Raw genomic sequence first — 20,488 nt, 5'->3', positions numbered from 1 at the left:
TCATACTCTTCCAACGCTTTAAATCTCAGTCAAAATTACTAGTAGACAATAAACCTGTTCTTGTGGAAAGGGGTTGAAGGAAGTCAGGACACAAGTTGGGGCTCCAAAGGCCCATTCTAAGGTTGTGAGAGTTGGATGCTAAGAGAATGTGAGCTATTTCTAAATGAGTCTAACTCCTGAATAAAACTAGGGGAATCCGAACTCTAGCCTGAGGTGTATTGGAGCTAGCCCCACGCCAGTCTCTGTCAGGATCCTCAGGTCCATCCCAGCATCTGTACAGTGTTCCCTGGGAGTCCCCTTCCAAATGAACACACTGAAGAAAAAGAGAGGGAGAAGGGAGTGGAAAGGGAGGTGGGGAAGTGGGGAGGGAGAGAGTTTTTCTTGCTTTGCTGAAGCCCAGGCAGGCACGCATGCTGGCTGTGTATCTCCCTGGGGGAGCCTACGTCCTGGGATTGAGGGAGTGGTCAAGGTGCCTTGTTTCCTCTCAGACTGGACCACACTGGAGTCATCAAGGAGGTGAGGTGCTCAAGGCCCTCCCTCCCACCATCAATAATAGTGCTGGAAAATAGGCTCTGTGATCCTTCATTCTGTCCCTGAAAACTCTTTTCCAAGGACATTACGGCCCACGAAAGAGGGGGAAATGAGCCCCATGTGGTTCTTGCCAGTGCGAGGAATCTAGAAAGAAATAGAATTTTTAGTGGTTTGTTAAGATTATAACACAGATTGATCCCCCCTCTGTGAGACCCTGAAAGTGGTCCAGCAGCCAAAACTTGGACTTCCCTTCAGTTACTACTTCTTCATTTATAGAGTTTTTCCTTCCTTTTTTCCCTTATTAACTATTTTTGTCTTAAGGTCCATTGCTATTACTTGTGACTTTAAAGAGAAAAAACATTACCTGTGTGGTTTATACAAAGTTTAGGGCTATACTGTGTGTGGGAAGGCAATTAATACACATCCATCTAGGTGATTCTGTTAGATCAAAGTTTGATCCTAGAGTCACTGAAGGTTTGCAGCCCAGCTTCACCTATGAGCAGTGTGACCTTGGGTCAGTCAGGACTTCTTTCATGTCTTACCTGAACAATGGGGATAAGAGTACCCACTTCTTGGAGTTGTTAAAATTAAATGTGATAACGTCCGCAAAGCATTTAGCATGGTGCCTGGCACTGTTATTAATACATATACAAATGCAAAGCGTCATAGGAACACGATACTCAAACTATTCTAAGGGTCAGCATAATCTCAGCCCCAAGAGCCGCCAGCGGAATTTCAGATTGGCCATGAGAGTCACTGGGTACCATTGGCAGACCTAAGGAGAAGGGCTAAAAGTGAAGGCAGGAATGAGAAATGATTGCAAGATGGAGAGAAGAGAGACAAGAAAGAAAGAAAAAAAACAAAAACAGAGGCACAGACAGGTGGACCTTTTAGAACACTGCTTACTCCCAAAATAGTGAGCCAGGCACTGTTCATTCTATGAGGAATAGACTGTCTGTGCTATCCAGAGACACAGTCTCACAATCTTTTGAGAGAGACAGTCGCATGAATAGAGCAAGGTGAACTATCACAGAGAGGGTAGAGGTGAGTGGAAGCAGCCACTTCCGGGCAGCCAACCCCGGAAGCAGTGGGGTTCAGGGTTACAGAGTAACATGTACAAGAGTGGAGACCTTAGGAACATCTGAGAGAAGAGTACAGTGTTTTCAAGACATGGAGGTAAGAGCATGTGTGCAGGAATTGAAATTCTGTACAGCTGAAGGTGAAGTGTGGGGTTAGGCATGAAATGTATCCGTTATCTAGTCATGCTTTAGGTATTTGTTATGGACACACGGAGGATACTGTAGAGGAAAAAAAGCAAATTCCCTCTTCTCAGAAATATTATTATTATTGGCCACGCCACACGGCTTGCAGGATCTTAGTTCCCCTACCAGGGATTGAACCCAGGGCCATGGCAGTGAAAGTGTTGAAGTCCTAACCACTGGACCGCCAGGGAACTCCCAGAATATTATTTTCCAGAGAGGACAGATGACAAACAAATACAAAACCAAGTAAACATAAATAATCAAGGAAAGTTCTATGAATGAAAGGAAACACTGGTAAAGTGATAGAGGATGGGTGGGTGGGAACCCAATTTAGATAGGGTAGTCAGGGGGACTTCTCTAAGGAGGTGGATTTCAGCTGAGTCTAAAGAATAAGATGGAGCTGGCTGTGCAGAGAGGGGCAGACAGACAGGCAGAACAATCAAGATGGTGGGAAGCCCCAGTTCAAATGCTGGAGACTGGGGGCAGCTGGGGGCGGTGGGGAGTGAGGTGGGTAAAGCAGAGATTGGCACTGATATTTGCTCCAGTAACCTTTTGATGGAGAAATCTGAAGGGGGGGAGACTGCCCCCAAGAGGATGCAGGAGAGGCCACAAGTTTGTAGAGACCAACTGTAGTGAAGATGCACGTATTTTTCTTTTTTCCTGCATCTCAGCCAGAACTTTGCGCTAATTTCCAAATTCTGCCTAAAACGTAGGATTCAAGTATCACCTCAAATAACTTTTCCTCCTGCAGGCCAAGGTGGAGGTGGTTGAACTATTGGTGGGCGATTGTAGTGGGATCAGTATCGAGGCTGTCAAGCAGAAGGAGCTTTATTTGGGGTCTTAAGAATTGCAATTCGGGAGACACAGATTCAGGTAAAACTCAAGAGTGTTCTGGGGAGGAGAAAAAGCCAGGAGCTTATACGGACAAAACCACAAGGTTATTAGAGTTGTCTAGCAAGAATTGTAATTGATTCTCAATGCAGGTAAGAAAATATTTGTCCTGAAAGACTAGGCTGTCACGAGTTATTTTAGGGTAAGGGTCCCAATAAGTAGATAGGCTGTCTGGAGTTATTTTAGGGTAAGGGTCTGATAAGTATCCCGAGCTTCTGGCAGATGTCCTGAATGCCTGCTTTAAGACAGAAAGTGGTCAGCTTAAAGGTGCATAAATCACACTTCCCCAACGGCCTCCTGACTCCATCTTAGAGAACTCTCTTACCGACTCCATTTTGATTTTCCTTTCAGGTCCAGGGGCTGACAGCCTCAGGGGTCATGGCAAAGAGAATCCAGGTGACCAGGGCGATAACACAACTTTTACCGGTGCCTTGCACACAGAAGAGGGAGAAGACCTGAAGTGACTTTGAAGGAGATGAATTCACGGCAGACAGAATGGATTCCACCAACTTGGAGGAGTAGCACAAAGGCTAGTGCCTTTTAAAGACCTCTAAGTAGTTTATAAGGCTGGTGTTAGCAATAGCTTTCTCACCTGTAAAATGGGAACAATAAGAATTCTCTGACCCTCCCTATTCCCTCTGTAAACAAACAAACAAAAAGACAAAGAGTCTCACTCATCATCCAGTTACACGAAGAGCTAAGTCTCAATCCTGCAGTTGCCCCACCAGCAGTGCACCCTGAGGGGAATTCAGGATGAAGAAAAACAGTATGAAGCATTTTGTGTTTTGGATACATGGCCCCTAGATAGTTAAGATGCATATCTAAGGAAGAATTTCAATGACCCTAGATTCTTGGATCTTCCCATATTTGGGAAAGCACTAAAATCATTAACTTGAGATATATTCAATATATATATTTTTAATGATTAGCAGTCATCTTTTACCAAGATGTATGCTTAACTACATTTCCTAGATCAAAAATTCATATGTGTATATATATATATATATACTGGCCCCTCCCCTTTCTCTTCGTAATAGTTCCACATAGCTGAGAGGTTTATCTCCCAGGCTAGAGTCCCTAGTAAGGTCCCAGAATAAAGCTGAAAGTCACTGCCCTTACGTCGTGCGTTTTTTTTCGTCCACACCTACAGCAAGACACTTCAAAGGTAGAGAAGAAAAGAGAAAGCTGTTAGGTTCAGTGAAAGCCCTTTTTAAGTCAACAAGTATTGCAGGGTTTCTGCAGGGCACACGTATGTTCCCAGCCAGGCTCCATCTGGAGGGAAACCGTGCCTTCCAACGCTGCCCAATGCAGAACAACATCTAAGGCTGGGCGTTCTAATTTGTAGCCTTGGGCCTGCGGTGGGGGGCGGGGGGGGCCTAAGGATGGACTAAAGTGGGGGCCGGTGCCCCCAGGTGCGTTTCCCTGTGGCGTCAGTCTAGAGAAGTCACTCCCAAAAGGACATCTCTAGAAGAGCGACTGCCCTCAGGCCTCGTCCACCGCCACGTTCTTACTTCTAGAAAAAACAACAGGGTCACGTCTAACACTCCCTTCGCAGATGCTGGAGCAAAGAGAAAAATCTCCAGGATTGACCCCACCGGGGCTACTTGGGCGGTACAAGCCGTTGCGCCAATGCCTGTCGCCGAGATTTGCGGACCTGGTCGCGGAGCATTGTGGGGCTGGTAGTCCAGGCTGGGGCACGGCTTTAGGCCATTGAAGCCGTAGAACTACATTTCCCAGAAAGCCCCGCGCTGCAGCAGACGCGGACCTAGTACGTCACTACCAGACTTCCGGCAGAGCCGGGGGCGGGACCGTGGCGGAGGCTGGAGCGGGGCGGCGGGATGCAGCGACCCGGGCCCTTCAGCACCCTCTACGGGCGGGTCCTGGCCCCGCTGCCCGGGCGGGCCGGGGGCGCGGCCTCTGGCGGAGGAGGGAGCAGCTGGGGCGTTCCGGGTTCCCACGTGCAGTTGCCGGGACGCGCGCAGTTCGGCGCTGGCAGCACAAGTACAGCTGGCGGGGACGCTAACAGCGTCTGCCCGGCCCCCTCCACGATGTCCAAGGCCGAGGAGGCCAAGAAGCTGGCCGGCCGCGCGGCCGTGGAGAACCACGTGAGGGTGAGCAGCTCAGGACGTGGGGCGCCCGTGCTCGGCCTGATGGGCTCGCGCTCTGGGCACTGCCGGTTGCGCCTAGTTCCTGGCAGGGAGGGAGCTGCGTGAGAGGGGAGGGGGTACGCATTTCACCCTCCTTGAGACCTGCTCCTTCAAGGCCTTTTAGATGTGGAATCGGTTGGGGTCGCGTTCCCTAAAGTTGTGCTATCTAAAGACTGCTTGTCCAGGCCAGATAAGTTTGCAAAGTGGAGCCTGGTGGTGTGTGTCTGATGTTTGGAGTGGGGTTAGTAGGGACTTAGCGTGTGGCTTCCTTTTCAACAAATAAGAGACTGGGACTGCGAGAGGTCTTTACTCGCTTCACTGCCCTGGGAAGTCGTGGGGGGGGGGAGCTGATTTTAAAAGTGTTTTGAAATTTTACTCCAAGAAAGTGCTTAGCTGGGCGCGCACCCGCTCCTGAGTGTACTTGTTGGAGGGAAGAGGAGACTGAGCCAGAGGAGAAACCCAGGCTTTAAACCTCCTCCTTTTGACACTTGAAGTCTGGAGGACCCTCTTTAAGGTCGGGATGTGGAGATGTTTAGCTCTTACTTGGCGAGGTCGTGGCCCTACTTGTTTGCTGTGTTGCGGGTGTGGTCCTCTTGGGTGGAGTCTTTTAACCCGAGCACATTTGCTGGCAGCAGTCAGTTACCTTAATTGTAATACCGGCGGCCAAGTGGAGTATCTCTACCCTTAGGTGGAGTTTCCTTGACTTTATTGGCTTTTAGTCTTTCTTTTCTGCTTCCTGGAAAGTGGTATCAGATTCCCTTTTCTCTAGTGATGGTTCTTTATTCTTTACATTTGGTAATGCTTTCGTGTACAAAGTTATTTTGCCTAGATAGATGTTTGATCCTCCCACCGCCTGGCTAAGTGGGAGGGGCGAGTGTGGTAACCTTTGGCTCAGCGTGTTCTGTCGGAGGAATGACCAAGGATCCTCCAGGACCCAAACCGAGTGACTTCCGTTCCAGTGCCCTTCCACCTGTTACACAGCTGCTCTGTTCTGGTTTAATAGTGTGGTTAGCAATAGGATTTTCTGTGGGGATTCACAGAGATAATGTAAAATGTGTAATCTGGCTCTCCTTTTGGGATTCACGTGCCTCAGCTGCAAAATTGGGACGGTAAGCTGAAATTCCAAAATGCCTGGATAAAGTGAGTCGTAATGGATAAATGTAATGGATAAATGAGATCTATACAATTAGAAAAGACCCATGTATTACATTTCCTGTTAACCTATTTGCATTCCTGTTTGGTGGCACGCCCCTCCCTGACCATTGTTTTATTATTATGTATTTGGTTAAATTACAATCTGCAAGCTCCCACCTTAGGCCAGAGCCGCAAAACACTGGATTCTGGCCACATTATTGCGTGAAGTTACCAGGCAATCCTGGGGAGATCGTCATAGGCCTTTTGGGGGCACTCACCCCAATCTGTTACACGCACTTTCCTTTGCAAACTTCTTTTCTGAGATGCCAACACTACTTGAATTTTGTATTTTCTGCTTTGTAACTTTGTTTCATTCATTGCAGGTATTTGTTGAGTGCCTGCTATGTGTAGGTAGTTGGTGTGGTGGTCAGAAATGTGGCTAAAGGGAGGAGGAGAGGCTGGTCCTGGATACTTTGCAGACAAGATAACTTAATTCAGAGCCGCAGGTTTATTGAGCATAGTCCCGTACCTCACCGTCAAGGCTTAGCTGCTCTCTCCAGGGGGTATCCTATCCTTTTTTCCATCTAAGGCCGAGTTTTCCTTTAGCACTTGTCTTGAAATTGTTTACTTTTTACACAACCCAGGTTTGGCTGCTCACCCCTCCAAAGACAAGTGTTGGTTGGAAAGAAAAGGTTACTTTATTCTGGAGGCCGGCAACCTGGGGAGAAGGCAGACTCCAAGGATCAACTCCAGGGGAGAAAGGGGAAGTTAATCGCAGTTAATCGTTTGGGGAGGGGGCGTTCAGAGTCTTATCTTCCACTGAGTGCAGACTTTCTTCTGATTGGTTGATGGTGAGGTAACTGGGTGATGGTTAGCCGGAAGTCTTGCGCCCAGCCTGAATTTCCCATCTTCCACCTGGGTGGGGCCTTAGTTCCCGTACAGGAACTCAGAGTTGTATTGTTTTGTATATTCCTTGAGAAGGAACCGGGACCTTGCCTGTCGCAGCACCGTTGCTTCTTGACTGCACCTCCCTGGTTTCTGCAGTCCCTTCCTTCCCTGATTAGCAACTGTTTGAATCTGCCCTTTGGAACTCAGGGGAGGTCAAGGAGGCTGAAAGAAGCCTATTTCCTACAAACAGGAAGCGAAAGACACGGAAGGGATTTGTACGGGAGGACGCCATAGGGTCGTGCTCCGTTTCATACTCACTTGTGTAAGTTTATCAAGCTAGCTTGTGTGCGAGGTCCTGTTGGTTCCACCTTTGGAATGTTCTTAGAACTGACCCTTCCTGTTGGCCTGCCAACTCTCCTGGTTTAGGCTCTCCTCGTGGCCAGAAGATTGCAGTTGCCCTTATCTCGTCCCCTCTGTCGACCACCCAAGTGGTGCACTATCATCTTCTGAAGCTTTAATCTACTCTTGTCACTGTGCCCCTCAGGTGGCCTCATCCTAACCTCCATAAGACACATCAGGAGCATCTATTGTAAACCAGTACTGAGGCAGGTGGAGGGGATACACAGATGAGAGGCTCTAGTTCTTGTCTTTACGCCCACAGTCTTGTTTCCTTCTCTGCTCCCTTCTCTCCCATGTACCAGAACATTGGAAAGGACAGACTACTGGCATAGAGTGTGTGTTTTAATATCAAAACCCTTGACCAAGAGTGCCTTTTCTTGTTCGCTGCTTTTGCCTATTAAAATCATATATGTCCTTCAGGGTTTGGTTCAAAGGCCGTTCTTCCTTTCCGTTTTTCCTTAGTCTTGTAGGGGAAGCAGTTCTCCCCTTGAATTCTGTAGCACTCCACACCTCTTAGGTGCCTTATGCCTCTTAGGTGTCTTTATGGTCTAGTTACGTGTATGGGCGTCTCCCAGTTCCCTGAAGGGTAAGCTTCTGGAGGGTAGTTAACCTTATTTTCATTCAGTGTTGGTCACAGTGGGGCCTTCCCAGTAAACGCTTGATGAATTATGCGGAGTGTGGACACGAATATGGAGGTTGTGGGGTGAATCTCCCTAGCCCATTGGTGACTACTTGCATTTCTGGGTGGGTGGAAAACTTGGCGAGTTCTCAGCTGAAGCCTTTGGGTAGCCACCCGGGACTCAGATGTGCCTGTTGCAGGATGGGTCACCGTGCAGGGCCATGCTCTCCTGAAGGTCCCTAGCCTCCTTTGTTCTCTTTGGAGCCTGGGCTTAGCTTTTTGGCTGGCTTGGCTTGAAGGAGTTGGTGGGCAGTGGTTCCAGTTGGTCAACAGAAGAGATTACCCTACTGGACAAGGTGACCCAAGTTGTGATGTTGCACGTACAACCTGTTGTCAAGTACTGCCGTTAGGAGGGGCCTGCTCCTACGGCAGAGCCTGCCTGGCAGCCTTCTGCTGCTGGGCCACATCTGTTTGGCTTTGGCTGGTGCACTGATTCTTGGCCAGTCGTTTGATTGCAAGGTAGCAGGACCACAGGGTTGAGGAGCTTTGGGCCTGGCAGGCCTGTGCAATTCCTGGCCTCTTTCAAAAGCCAAGGGAGGAGCCTTGCACAGAGCTTGTGTGACTCACCCAAGTTCATCTGTGTGCCACCTGCCTGCTGGGTGACGTGAGTATATGGCAGAGTATGGTAATGAGGAAGCTGACAGTTGAATTACTGTATAGCTAGAGCTCACAGCTTCAGGTAGGGGTGTGAAGGTCAGGTTGAGCCTACCTAGTCGAGATATTTCCTCGTTACTTAAGGTTTGTACATTTTCTGATATTCAGCTGTTTTGTGTTGTGATGTAGCATTTACTGGTCTTGAAGACCTTGCGATTGAGGTTTGCCCAAGTAGCTAAATGGCTATTGGATGCATTGCCTTCTTGAGGGCATCATCACAGGTGAAATCCTGACCTAGCACAAGCTCTGTTTTAGGGCCCCTTGGTGTTATTTGGTGACTTTGAAACTTTGAGCAAAGGCACACACCCCTGTAGGATCAGATACTACCTGCAGATTCCAGCATTTCATTGAAAGTATGTCTAATAATCTCTTGCTCATTTCTAAGTCTTAAATTTTTCCTTAGGGTGTTGAATTCATCTCTAAAGTGAGGCTGAGGGCCTTGAGGTCACAAGGGGTTGTTGTGAGATTTGACTTATATTAACATTTATGAATCTTCTTGGTAGGTGCTTAACAGATGATGTTAAGCTTTGGCTTGTAGCTGTTTTGCCCTAAACAGGCAGGAGATTACTCCCAGGAAGTTGCTTAAGAACCAAGCTTCACATTAGTTCCTGACTGTTTGTACTCTGACCTTGTTTTGCCGTTTGTGGTCTAACTGACCTTGGCTGGGCCCCTACTCTGCCTCTGGTCTACTCTGAGGTACCTGCCCCCTTTTCTTAAGATAATAGGCTCAGTAGTAAGATGCCTGTTACTTCTCCGTTGTACTCAAGGAGTGGCTTCCTGTATGGCAGATGAAGACTGTTTCTCATGTTCCCACCTAAGCCTTCACCCTCTCACCATTTTGTCTGAAGCAGGCTTGTGCAAAATGAGGACCCCTTGGGATCAGTCGGACAGAGTTGACGTGATTTGCTGTTCAAGGTTGCTTCAGACTCTCTTCTGTTGACTTGGGTTGGAGCTCTGGATGGTAGCCTTGATGTGTCTCTGAGGTTCGCTGTGATGCCACCAACTTGATGGGGACTGTGTAGATGTTAAACTTGTGTGAAAAGTCGCTGAAGCCAGAAACCTCTGTTTTCTGCTCTTAACGTTCAGCTAGGCTGTTTTTCTCCTAGGGTCTTTCCTTTCTGATCGTGCTCCTGGGGATGGCCAAAAATCGTTCAGCGTTCATCTGCAGGCCATTTCTGTGAGGCTGACTTAAGTTGCTCTATGTTGTAAATAAGCCAAATCTTTTGTGTTGATAAGAGGTAGGGAGTGTTAAAAATGAGACAACAGACCCAAAATGGAGTCGCTTATGCCAAGCGCCGCATCACCAAACAATACCTAGTTACACTTTTGGCTCTCCCGGAAATGGAATCTTAGCTCAGTCAATCAGGAATCACCTTATCAGCACTATTGAGGTCATCTGCCTGGTAGACCCCTGCCGTCCCCTAAAGGGAAGTAACCTTACAGTAACCAGCTTGCTTTTTTGCCCAATATAACTTCCTTGTCCCCGCTTAATTCTTGCTATAAAAGTCTTAATTTTGTACAGCTCCTCAGAGCTCCCTTCTGCCTGCTAGACTGAGTGCTGCCCAATTCAAACTGATTTTTGCTGAAATAAATGCTTAAAATTTTTAATAGGCTTCAGTTTATCTTTTTACAGGAGGAAATGGTGATGTCATTGTCAGGGATGAAAGGAGGAGGGCTCTGCTGAAAATTGCCACTGGGCACCAGGACATAGTACAGCTTTGAGGTTCAGTGATTATGTTTCTGTGGGCACAGTACCTTGCACCCAAGTTGGTGAATTGCTGTTCCTAATAATTTTATAGCTCTAGGAAGTGGGCTGGAGAAGGGAGTGAAACACGGTATTAATAAGTCTTGGATTTCCCTCCTCCTTTTTTTGCAGAATAACCAAGTGCTGGGAATTGGGAGTGGTTCTACAATTGTCCACGCTGTGCAGCGAATAGGTATGTTTTCAGGCTGACTCCTGGATGTTTGTGTGGGGTGGTGGGGATGGGGGCATAGCGGAGAGGGAGGAAGCAGGGCACAGCTTGGCACCAGCATTGTGGAGCCTGTGGCCAGGTGAGTGTTTCTGCTCTTCTCTGAGTGGGATTCTTGGGCCTCTTCACCCAGATTTGGGGTTGCCCTGGCTTTGTTTGCTCTGCTGAGCTGGGTGAGGAGCTGACTTAGGGTGAGGTCTCCACAGAATCTTAATTGTCATCAGTGGTGTGTGTGTGTGTGTGGCCTCGTGGGTCCTGAGGCAGGCAGACCCTCTAAAGCCTGCGGTTTCTCAAGCAAACAAACCGAGGTCGGCGGGGCCAGCGCAGGCGCGGCCTGTCCGTGACCCTGCAGTTGGTGGCTGGCTCTGCAGATGCTGACTTCATTCTGATTTGGGTGTCTCTGGGCTCAGGAAGGGCTCAAGCATTATCAGCCCCGGTGGCTGCTGGACAGGTTTGACAGCCCTGCTCTTGTTTGTGAGAACAGAGCCCAGAGGCCAGGCTTGCCTGAATGTGGATCTCCTCTGGCAGGTGCCAAGGGGCTGTGCTCAGGGGACAAAGCGCAGGAATGCTTTGTCTTTAAGGAATGGTTGTGGTGCGGGTGTGATGGCTTCTGAAAAACTCAGCGTTGCACACCTTTCTGCCTCAGCACTGAGTATGTGAAGGATTTTAGGGCACAGGGATTACTGTGGGTTTCATAATAGTGGCATCTGAATCTCCCAAGGCGTACACCCAGTGATTAAGGAGACTTGAAATTTTTAATAAGACGGTTTTTCCCTGTCGACTGAAAAAAAATGCACAGCCTCAAAGTTGAGAATTATGTTGTATGTATGTGTTATTTATTTATTTATTTATTTTGGCCATGCTGTGTTGCACGTGGGATCTTAGTTCCCCGACCAGGGATCAGACCTGCACCCCCTGCAGTGGAAGCGCATAGTCCTAAACCATTGGGCCGCCAGAGAATTGCCCAAGAATTATGTTTTATTTGGGGGTGTTACTGAGGACTTAAGCCTGGGATACAGCCTCCCAGATAGCTCTGAGGGACTGTTGAGGAGCCAGGATATATAGGAGTTTTTGCAAAAAAAACCCCGAGCAGTCAAACATCAAAAGATTACAGTTAATTAAAGAAAAACCAGACATCTCAAGTTAATGAATGTAGTGCTTTCCTGTGTGTGGAAGATGCAAGGGTCTGGGCTCAGTGAAATTATTCCTTTGATGTGCACCTAATCTAGAGCCAGTATCCTGTTTTTTCCGTCCTGAATTCTCTCAGGGGTGCACCGCTTGGGGGCAGCTGCAGTGGCTGAAGGCTTGATGGCTGCGACATCCTTTGTTTACTGAAATGACAGTAGACGTTCTTTGTGTGCATCCCTTAAGACTTTCCTTTTTGTTTCTTTTTGGCCACATCGTCGGCATGTAGGATCTTAGTTCCCTGACCGGGGATTGAACCCGTGCCCCGGTTGTGAAAGCACTGAGTCCTAACCACTGGACGACCAGGGAATTCCCAAGACTTTTCTTTTTGTTTAAATCGAGTTTTCCCGAAAGGTACAAATCCAAAGTGAATAAATAAACCCTCTTTAACCACCCCCTGAGGTCTATAAATGATTATATTTTTTTACTGACTGTAAAAGTCAAATTCTAGCTTTTCTCTGTAAAAGCCTATATAGAGAAGTAGTTAAGACTGGCACTAGACTGCCTGGGATCAGATCCCAGTTCTGCCATTTGTTAACTGTGTACCAGTTACTTTGCCTCTCTGTGCCTCAGTTTCCTCATCTGTAAAGTGGGGATAGTAATTGTAAGTTATCTTTGGGTTACTGGATTAAAAGGTCATGTGTACAAAATTCTTTGAATATTGCCATGCACATACTAGCAAACCCTGACGTTGCTCTTTCTGTGGTTAATACTTACCTCCTTAGGCTTTTTTGTCCCTGTCTAGTGACATGTGAAGGCTGTTTACCAACTTTTCAGCAAGGGTGGGGACATAGAATGAAAGGGACATTTCAGTGGGGGGAGGGGTTGGACCTTTTCTGTGGGATTTGAGCAAATGTGAGTACAAGGAAAATAAGGTGAGGAGAGAGAAAAACCACCAACGCGGCTTTTGTCTCCACAGCTGAAAGAGTGAAGCAAGAGAATCTGAACCTCGTCTGTATTCCCACTTCCTTCCAGGTATGTCCTGCTTTCCGTTCTGCATCTTGGCAGTTGGATGAATCTTCTGGGTCCCTGAGGATGTAGGGGTGTGGCTCTGGGTGTGTCCCAGGGTTTTCTGGGCGAGAGAGCCAGGAGCGGGGGCGCAGGTGACTGGAGATGGCTCCTCAGAAGCATGGTTTAGACGTGAATATTTTAGTGTATCTTGTATTAGGAGTACGCAGAGATAACCACATGGTCTCCGTCCTCAAGGAGTATTATCTCCATTTATAGATGAAAAAACTGAGGCTAAAGGGCGTTAAGTGATGCATTAGAAATGCAAGTACAGTAGTTTGAGTCCATGTCTAATGCTGCTCCACCATAAAATAGCAGGGGCTGGTGAAGGAAAGCAGTGGAGCCAGTTAAACACAGGGAGAGATAAGGGAATAGTAGACTTCAGGAAAGGAGGGAAGAGAGGTGCCGAGACAGAGCCCCATGCCTCACCTGGCTGTTGTGGGGAGGGTATGTGTGTCGTCTCTCATTGGCTTCGTCGCAGGGATCCTGTGAATTGGGGTTAAAGGTTGGCATTGCTGGTGATTTGTGCTCCTGTGATGTTGTGGACATCGTTTTGGACAGCTAGGTCTTAAGAAACTCTCAGTCCTGGAGGCAGGATGTGTCAGGTGTGTGCCCCAGCCTGTCAGAGTAGGGAGTGGAGGAAGGATTCCAGGTAGGCAGAATAGGAAGTTAGGAAGGATCGTGCACGCTGTCGGAGCTGTTTTGAAGTTAAATCTCTTGGAGGCTCTGACAAGCTGCCCGGACACCCAGGGAACTGAAGACAATACCATAATTCCTGCTTCAGGCTAGAAAAGGAGTGGTTTTACCTGGCCTTTCTTGCTTTGGAAATCCTGATGTTCTGAGGAGATGCTCTTAAAGTCAGAGGGGCTGTGATGGGTTGCCTCGCTCTTGAAAAAGCGAAGTGTCTGATTTTTCCAAGTGACTTGATCATCTAGTATTTTTATTTCTTGTTTAATAAAATTATTTCATATTGGTGCTTATTTTTAATTAAAGCTATACATACACATAGATTGAAGAATCAAACAATTCAAGTCATTTTATTAAAAAATAAGACACTCCCTTCACACCCTCCCCCACTCCTGACCACCACCATTTCTTGCTCTTTAGATGGACATACTTTTAAAACTCTTTTAGCTGATTGGGTATTTGCTCCAAAATCTGGAAACTACATGCTTTTCTTGCCATTTAAAATTTTTTTTTCAACTTGAGGTAATAATTCCACGCTCAATGGATGCAGGGAAGACGAGCATTCGGTTCTCTCTTCCCTCCTGCTCTCACAGGTCAGACACCCTTCTCCTGGTGTGCAGTACAGTTACGTTTTGGTGAGGCCCCACTCAGAATTGTGATGTCCAAGCTACAGCTGTGCACTCAGCTATGATTACGCTTCCGTGCCTGCTCATTATTTTGTTTTCCTGAAAGTTAAGTAAATGATGCCTTTGTTTTTTCCATTTCCTTGGTTGTCTGCGGACTTCTTACTAATTCAACCCCAAACTCTTACTTGGATGGAAAATCTCACCTCATTCTGGCCCAGTGGATATTCTACTCCCATCAGCTTCATCTTCTTGGTACTCTGGTTGGTAGCAGCTGCCCTCGGCTGTTGTCTTGGGATCTCCCTTTGTGGTCAGGAACTTTCCTTCTTGCAGCGTCTTAGTTCCCGGACCAGGGATGGAACCTGTGCCCCCTGCAGTGGAAGTGCGGAGCTCTAACCATTGGACTGCCAGGGAATTCCCTCTTCTGGCTTTCAATTTGCTGTTGAGAAGCTTGCAGCCATTCTGATTCTTGATCCTTTGTATAAAATCTATTTTTCATTCTCTCCCTTATATTATCTTTTCTTTGTCTACAGTGTTCTGAAATTTCACCATGCTGTGTCTTGGTGTGGGTTTATTTTTGTCCACTATGCTGGGTGCTTGCTGGGACATGTCATTCTACAAATTCACACTCTTCAATTTTGGGGATTTTTCCCCCTATTATTCCTTTAATTTTCTTTTCTCTGTTTTCTCTGGCTCTGGTCTTTCCTTTTAGGGTACTTGTTATTTCCTTGGTGCTTGGGGCCTGTTTTGTCCTTTTGTCTTTTCAGCTTTACCTTTTTCTAACCCTTCTGTTGAGCTTTCTTTGCTCTCATGTATTTAATTTCAAATAACTCTTTTTTTTTTGTTCTCTGAAAAGTTTTTTTGTTTGTTTTTGTTTTATGGGTGCAGTTTTTTTCAATTTCTTCTCTTAGCTCCCTGAGGATGTTAATACTTTGGTTTTTGTTTTAGTATTTCTTCTCCTGTATCTCTTTTCTCAAAGTTTTTTTTTTTTTTTTTTTTTTTACAGTTTGTTGGAGGTATAATTTACATAGAAAATTTACTCTTTTTCTTAATATCTATAAAAATTTATTTATTTATTTAAATATGGCTGAGTTGGGTCTTTGTTGCTGCGTGCGGGCTTTCTCTGTTTGCTGTGAGCAGGGGCTACTCTTCGTTGTGGTGCACAGGCTTCTCATTGTGGTGGCTTCTCTTGTTGCAGGGCGCAGGCTCTAGGCGCACAGGCTTCAGTAGTTGTGGCTCGTGGGCTCTAGAGCGCAGGCTCAGTAGTTGTGGCATACGGGCTTAGTTGCTCCACGGCATGTGGGATCTTCCCGGACCAGGGCTCGAACCTGTATCCCCTACATTGGCAGGCGGATTCTTAACCACTGCGCCACTAGGGAAGCCCCCAAATTTACTCTTTTTAGTGTATAATTCTGAGTTTTGACATAGTCATGTAACAACCAACACAGTCAAATATTGTTAGAATGCTTTGTTCTTTTTTTAAAAATTGCAGCTCATTTTGAAGACTAGTGGACTAAGAAGCTGACCGGAGACCAGCTCTCGGGGTGAGGGTGGTCCTTGCTCTCGGCTTGTCTGCCAAGAGCACTCGTGGCAGACAGATCATTGGGGAACCCCTAGTGTCAGATCATTTTTTTTTTTCCTCTGGCTGGTCAGGTTTCCTGGAGAAGACTGCCCAGTGCCCTTTCAGGACGGGTATGCGTGGCTGCCTGTGTCCCAGGAGCCAAGTTAAGAGAAGAGGGCTAGAAGATGTCTGTCATTATTTGGGACATAACCCCCGTTTTCAGCGTAGTGCCTGTGGTAGACGGGGAAAAAGTGCCTGCTACACGTTGCAGTATTTCTTTGACTCTGGGCCTGATCGTGTGACGTGTTTTGCCAATGGGATGTGACCTAATGGCAGGCCATCAGTGGCTTGAACAGTGAGTGCTTTTGCTTTGTGGCTTGGCCCTTCTGCTGCTGAAACCATTCTGCGGCCATGTGAACAGGCCTCGGCTCCTCCTCTGGAGGATGAGAGGCTCTTTTAAGCCTCTGAGTCTTGGGGTAGCTGCTGCACAGCCAAAGCTTGCTGATGCAGTACCCCATCTTCAGCTGCGCCTGGCAGGCCAGTCCTGACACCTGCTGTTTGACCGCCAGAGAATGAACGTGCTGCTTTGGGAGTAGTGGAGCAAGATGCTTTTCACTCCCACCGTGGTGTCTGTTTTCTGAAGTTCCCAGGGCTGCTGGTCCTTGAACCTTTTGGGAGGTTCTGTGCCATTTATTTGGTCACTTCTTAGCTTTTTCCAGTACTGGTTTAGGATACTGGCTTAGGATTTCTCTTTCTCATTTCAGCCATTTACCATTGTCGATCAGTGATCTAGCTTTTAGAAGTTGGTTGCTGTTTTTTCCTCTTTTTGGTTTATGCCATTGAGAAAAATTCCTTTATTGTACTATAGATTTAGAGAGGTTTAGGGAAAGAGCTGAGCTAAATACAGGTGTTCAATTGCTATCTTTAATTGGAAGTTTGATCTGTGTTTTTAAGACAGCATCCTCCCAGCCCACCTCTATGTTGTGGTGGTTAGTAATAACCGTGTACCCAGACTGGAAAATGCTGGCCAGTTCCAGCTGATCAGGTAGAGGAGTCATTCATAGTTCACAGGACTTTAAAAAATTCACTTGTCCAGAGTTACTGTTTTGTTTTCTCCCCCCCATCAAACCCAAACTTATTCTGTGTTAAGTTTAGCTAGCCGCAATCTTCCTGAAATGATTGAAAGGAAATCAAGATATTTCATGTTCTGCCTTTTAAACAAGTAAACCCATAGGTGTTTAAAGGATTTTTCTAGATTTTCCCTTTAAAGTTAAAAGCTTTTGGGAGAGGAAAATTTTAAAAACGGGTTTAAAAGCCAGATCTGGTCTAGGCAAAAAAAACAGTGTTTGCCCATGCTGGCTTTCAGTCTACCTCTGTTAGTTGATAGAAGGGGAAGTGCAGCGTTTTCAGGTATTATTGTGAAATTGATGAAAAACAGGACTGCTAGCCTGCCACATGCCACTGTCCTTGATCACATGAGGCGTTTGGGGGCCCCAGCTGTGGCATTGCAATGAGAAGGCATTGCTTCCTGTCTTTTTTTTTCAAAAGTACAAGCTAATCATTAGCTTTCCTGCTCCCTGCACTTTTAAGAGCTGGAAGAGACAGCTGTTTGCTCTACACCCTCAGGAGCCCCTTAGCTTGTGAGCCTGGAGTGTCTGGTGTCTAGCAGGTACTGATCTCAGTTGAGCACCTGTGTCTGCGTTAGTCCTGGCTGAGCCAGTGATGGGTCCATATCTCCACAGTAGGGCTGTGGTGTTGAATTCAGTGGATTCGTTTCCCAGGGCTGCCATAACAAGGAACCACAAGTTGAGTGCTTAAAAAACAAATTTATTGCCTCTTATTTCTGGAGGCTAGATGTTGATTGCTTTAGAGGCTGTGAAGGAGAATCTGTTTTGTCTTTCTCCTAGCTTCTGGTGGTCTGCTGGCAGTCTTTGGCACTGCTTGGCTTGTAGGCACATATCCTTGCCCTCTGCCTTCGTGTTCGCGTGGCGTTCTCCCGGCGTGCCTCTGTCTGTGTACAAATTGCCCTTCTAAGGACACCAGTCCCGTTGGATTAGGGCTCACCCTCATGACATGCTGACTTGATTACCTCTGTAAAGGTCCAATCTCAGAATAAGGTCACAGTCAGAGTTACTAGGAGTTAGGACTGCAACGTACCTTTTTGTAGGGGAACACAGTATAACCCATAACACTCAGGGAGGAGGAAGCTCATGCCACCTGTGATGATGACTTCTCTCTGTGTGCAGGGCCATCCGCAGGGGTCTTGTGCGGAGTCCGCTCAAAGATGGGGAGAAGGGAGAGTTGGAGGACCTGCTGATGGAAGCAGGACTTAAGGGTCCGACCCCAGTGGGCTCTTTGAGGTCATTGTACAGGGTCCTCCACGTTGTGAAGGGGGGGATACAGACGATCTAAAGGCAGAACAGATCCTGTCCTTACGTTACTGCTTATTGTCTGGGAGGACACGGGGCTTGTGGAAGTTGGGGTGGCCTCCCAGCCACGTAACATAGACAAACGTATCTGCTGGTTTCCTTTGTGTGTGGACTCTGGACGGGTGTTGAGACAGGCAGCTGGTGGTGGTGGTGAGGCAGATTTCAGTCAGCGTACTGATCACCGAGGGTTTATCTTTTCAAAGGGGTGCGAGGCTCCTTGTGCACGGCGGGTGTTATTCAGCAGTGCTCGTGCCCAGTGTGGTGCCTCGCTCTTAGTAGGCACTCTGCCTGTTGGATGAATAAATGCTACATTTATGTGTGTCATGTTTGACAAATATATGGTAGAGAAGAAGTAGAGGTAACGTGCCTGTTGGAGGAAGGAGAGCCCACTCCTTGCACAGGGGATTGGGGGCTTCCTGGAAAGCCGGGCGTGAGGGGCTGGAGTTTGGGAGGAGGCAGGGCATTTCAGGTAGAGGAGGGAATGCCAAAGAACTCCCTTTAAAATTGTTATTGTTAAAAACGTTATTAATAGCATAGTATTATTATGTAAGATGACGTCAATTCCATTTATAAGCAGAGGCCATCCTCTCCTTTCCTTTTTCTTCTACATTCCCTTTGTTTGCCTTATCTTCTGATTTCCTTCCTAGTCCCTAGACAGGGCAGGAGAGCAGGAGACTGTATTTCTGGTCCTCGCCCTGCCCCTAACTTAGCACTTGGACCTCTCTGGGCATCCATTTCTTTCTTAAAACAGGAGTTTGCACTAGGTAACTTGACTGAACTCAAAATAATTAATTATTCACTCAACTATTGGCTTAACTGACCCTAACTGCTATAGGGTGAAAAGTGTATGTGAAATGTGCTCTCTGATTACAATCTAGATGGACAAACAGGACATCCTCATGAAAGAGTAACACTGCCAAGTGGTGCAGGCAGTCTTAACACTTGAATGTTAAATTACAATGATGTACAGGATGTTTCCCTATAGGAATCATGATAGAACAGTTTCCTGACGCCCAGTGTTCATGTAATACGTTTGAATGCAGTTTAGTATTGTTTCTAAAGTAGTACATAAAATTAACAGGAACCGTAGTATATAACAGTTTTATTTGCATGATAGAATATCACACTGAACTTTATGCAGTTCACAGCATTATTCCAACACCATCTGTATTAGATATCTTTGCTGGAAAAAATTACCCCCCCAAACTTAGCAGTTTAAAACAAACATTTATTAGCTCCTAGTTTCCAAGGGGCAGGAACCTGGAGTGGTTACCTGGGGGGCTCTGGCCTCGGGTCTCCGGGGAGGTTGCAGTTAAGCTCTTGGCCCGGGCTTCCAGCTCCGACTTGTGGGTGTTCTGGGCCTTAATTCTTCACAGCCTGTGGGGTAGCGGCCTGTCCCCAGGGCTGTCTCCATGTCTTCAGGACGTGGCAGCTGGTTTCCCCCAGTGTGTGTGATAAGAGAGCGAGGGTGAGGGGGAAGGAGGGAGGGAGGGAAGGATCTTGTGGGAGCACGCCCCCCCTTCTTTATAAACTAATCGCAGAAGTGTCTTGCTGTCTCCTCTGCTGTGTGCCACTGGTAACACAGGACAGCCTTGGGACGTTGTGGGCAGGGATTCCCCAAAGGCACGAATACCAAGAGGCGTGGGGGACTTTGGGGGTTCATCTTCCAGACGTTCCAAATGTTTTTATAGGCTTAGGGTCTGGAATTAGTATGGTTCCTCCAATGCTACATTTGGAGAAACCTAGGAACTGAGAAATAATCCAGAAATACCATTTTTATTGTTGTTTTCTCCCTTCATTATATATTTCTCTTTAATAGGAGCAAAATCATGTTTTTTTTTCTTTTGAACTTTTTTCAGTCAGTATTTTATTTTAGCTTTTTATTGTGGAAAATCTCAAACTTCAAAAAGGATAAAGAATAATGTAATGAACTTCCACGGACCCATCACCCAGTTTCCACAGTTATCAGTTCATGGCCAATTTTGTTTCATCTGCATCTCATTCTCCTTCACCTTTGTTATTTTGAAACAAATCCCAGGCATAGTATGATTTCATTGTATGTATTTTATTATGTCTCTCTGAAAAGTAGGGAGACTTTTAAACATCTCAACAATACTAAAAAAATCAAACGATAACCTTTAATAGGATCAAATAAAAATCCAGGATTCAAATTTCCCCTATTGTCTTATCCTTTTTTACAGTTTGTTTGAATCAGGATACAAATAGGTCCCATATATTGCAAATTCCAGGGTCTTTGTACTTTATTGTTAGAGTCTTAGGATTTTGGATTTGAAGATTGACATTGGTCATTACCCATCTGCATCTTTTTATAGATGAGAAAACTTGCCAGGGGTCATGTGCCTGGTTCATTTAAGATTAGAACCGAGACCTTCGGATCCTACATTTCAGGTGCTTTTGACTTTAAGCAGAAAATATTTTC

The 20,488-nt window shown here is 46.6% G+C and overlaps 1 protein-coding gene across 5 annotated transcripts in view; it reads left to right on the top strand.

Annotated features, from left to right (window-relative positions):
- Window positions 1-4,477: 4,477 nt before the first annotated feature.
- The window catches only part of RPIA (ribose 5-phosphate isomerase A), a 113,693-nt gene continuing 97,682 nt past the window's right edge, over window positions 4,478-20,488 (top strand). For all 5 annotated transcript variants that reach the window (XM_049695891.1, XM_049695892.1, XM_033416307.2 and 2 more), the window contains exons 1-3: window positions 4,478-4,795; window positions 10,462-10,522; window positions 12,660-12,715. In XM_049695891.1, the coding sequence (XP_049551848.1) occupies window positions 4,523-4,795; window positions 10,462-10,522; window positions 12,660-12,715 (390 nt within the window). In that variant the 5' untranslated portion in view covers window positions 4,478-4,522. The remainder of the gene's footprint in view (window positions 4,796-10,461; window positions 10,523-12,659; window positions 12,716-20,488) is intronic.

Source organism: Orcinus orca, chromosome 13 (assembly GCF_937001465.1).
Source record: "Orcinus orca chromosome 13, mOrcOrc1.1, whole genome shotgun sequence".
In the NCBI taxonomy this organism is placed as follows: Eukaryota; Metazoa; Chordata; class Mammalia; order Artiodactyla; family Delphinidae; genus Orcinus; species Orcinus orca.
The sequence above is the reverse complement of the archived record's forward strand: the minus strand, read 5'-3'. Positions and strand labels throughout refer to the sequence as shown.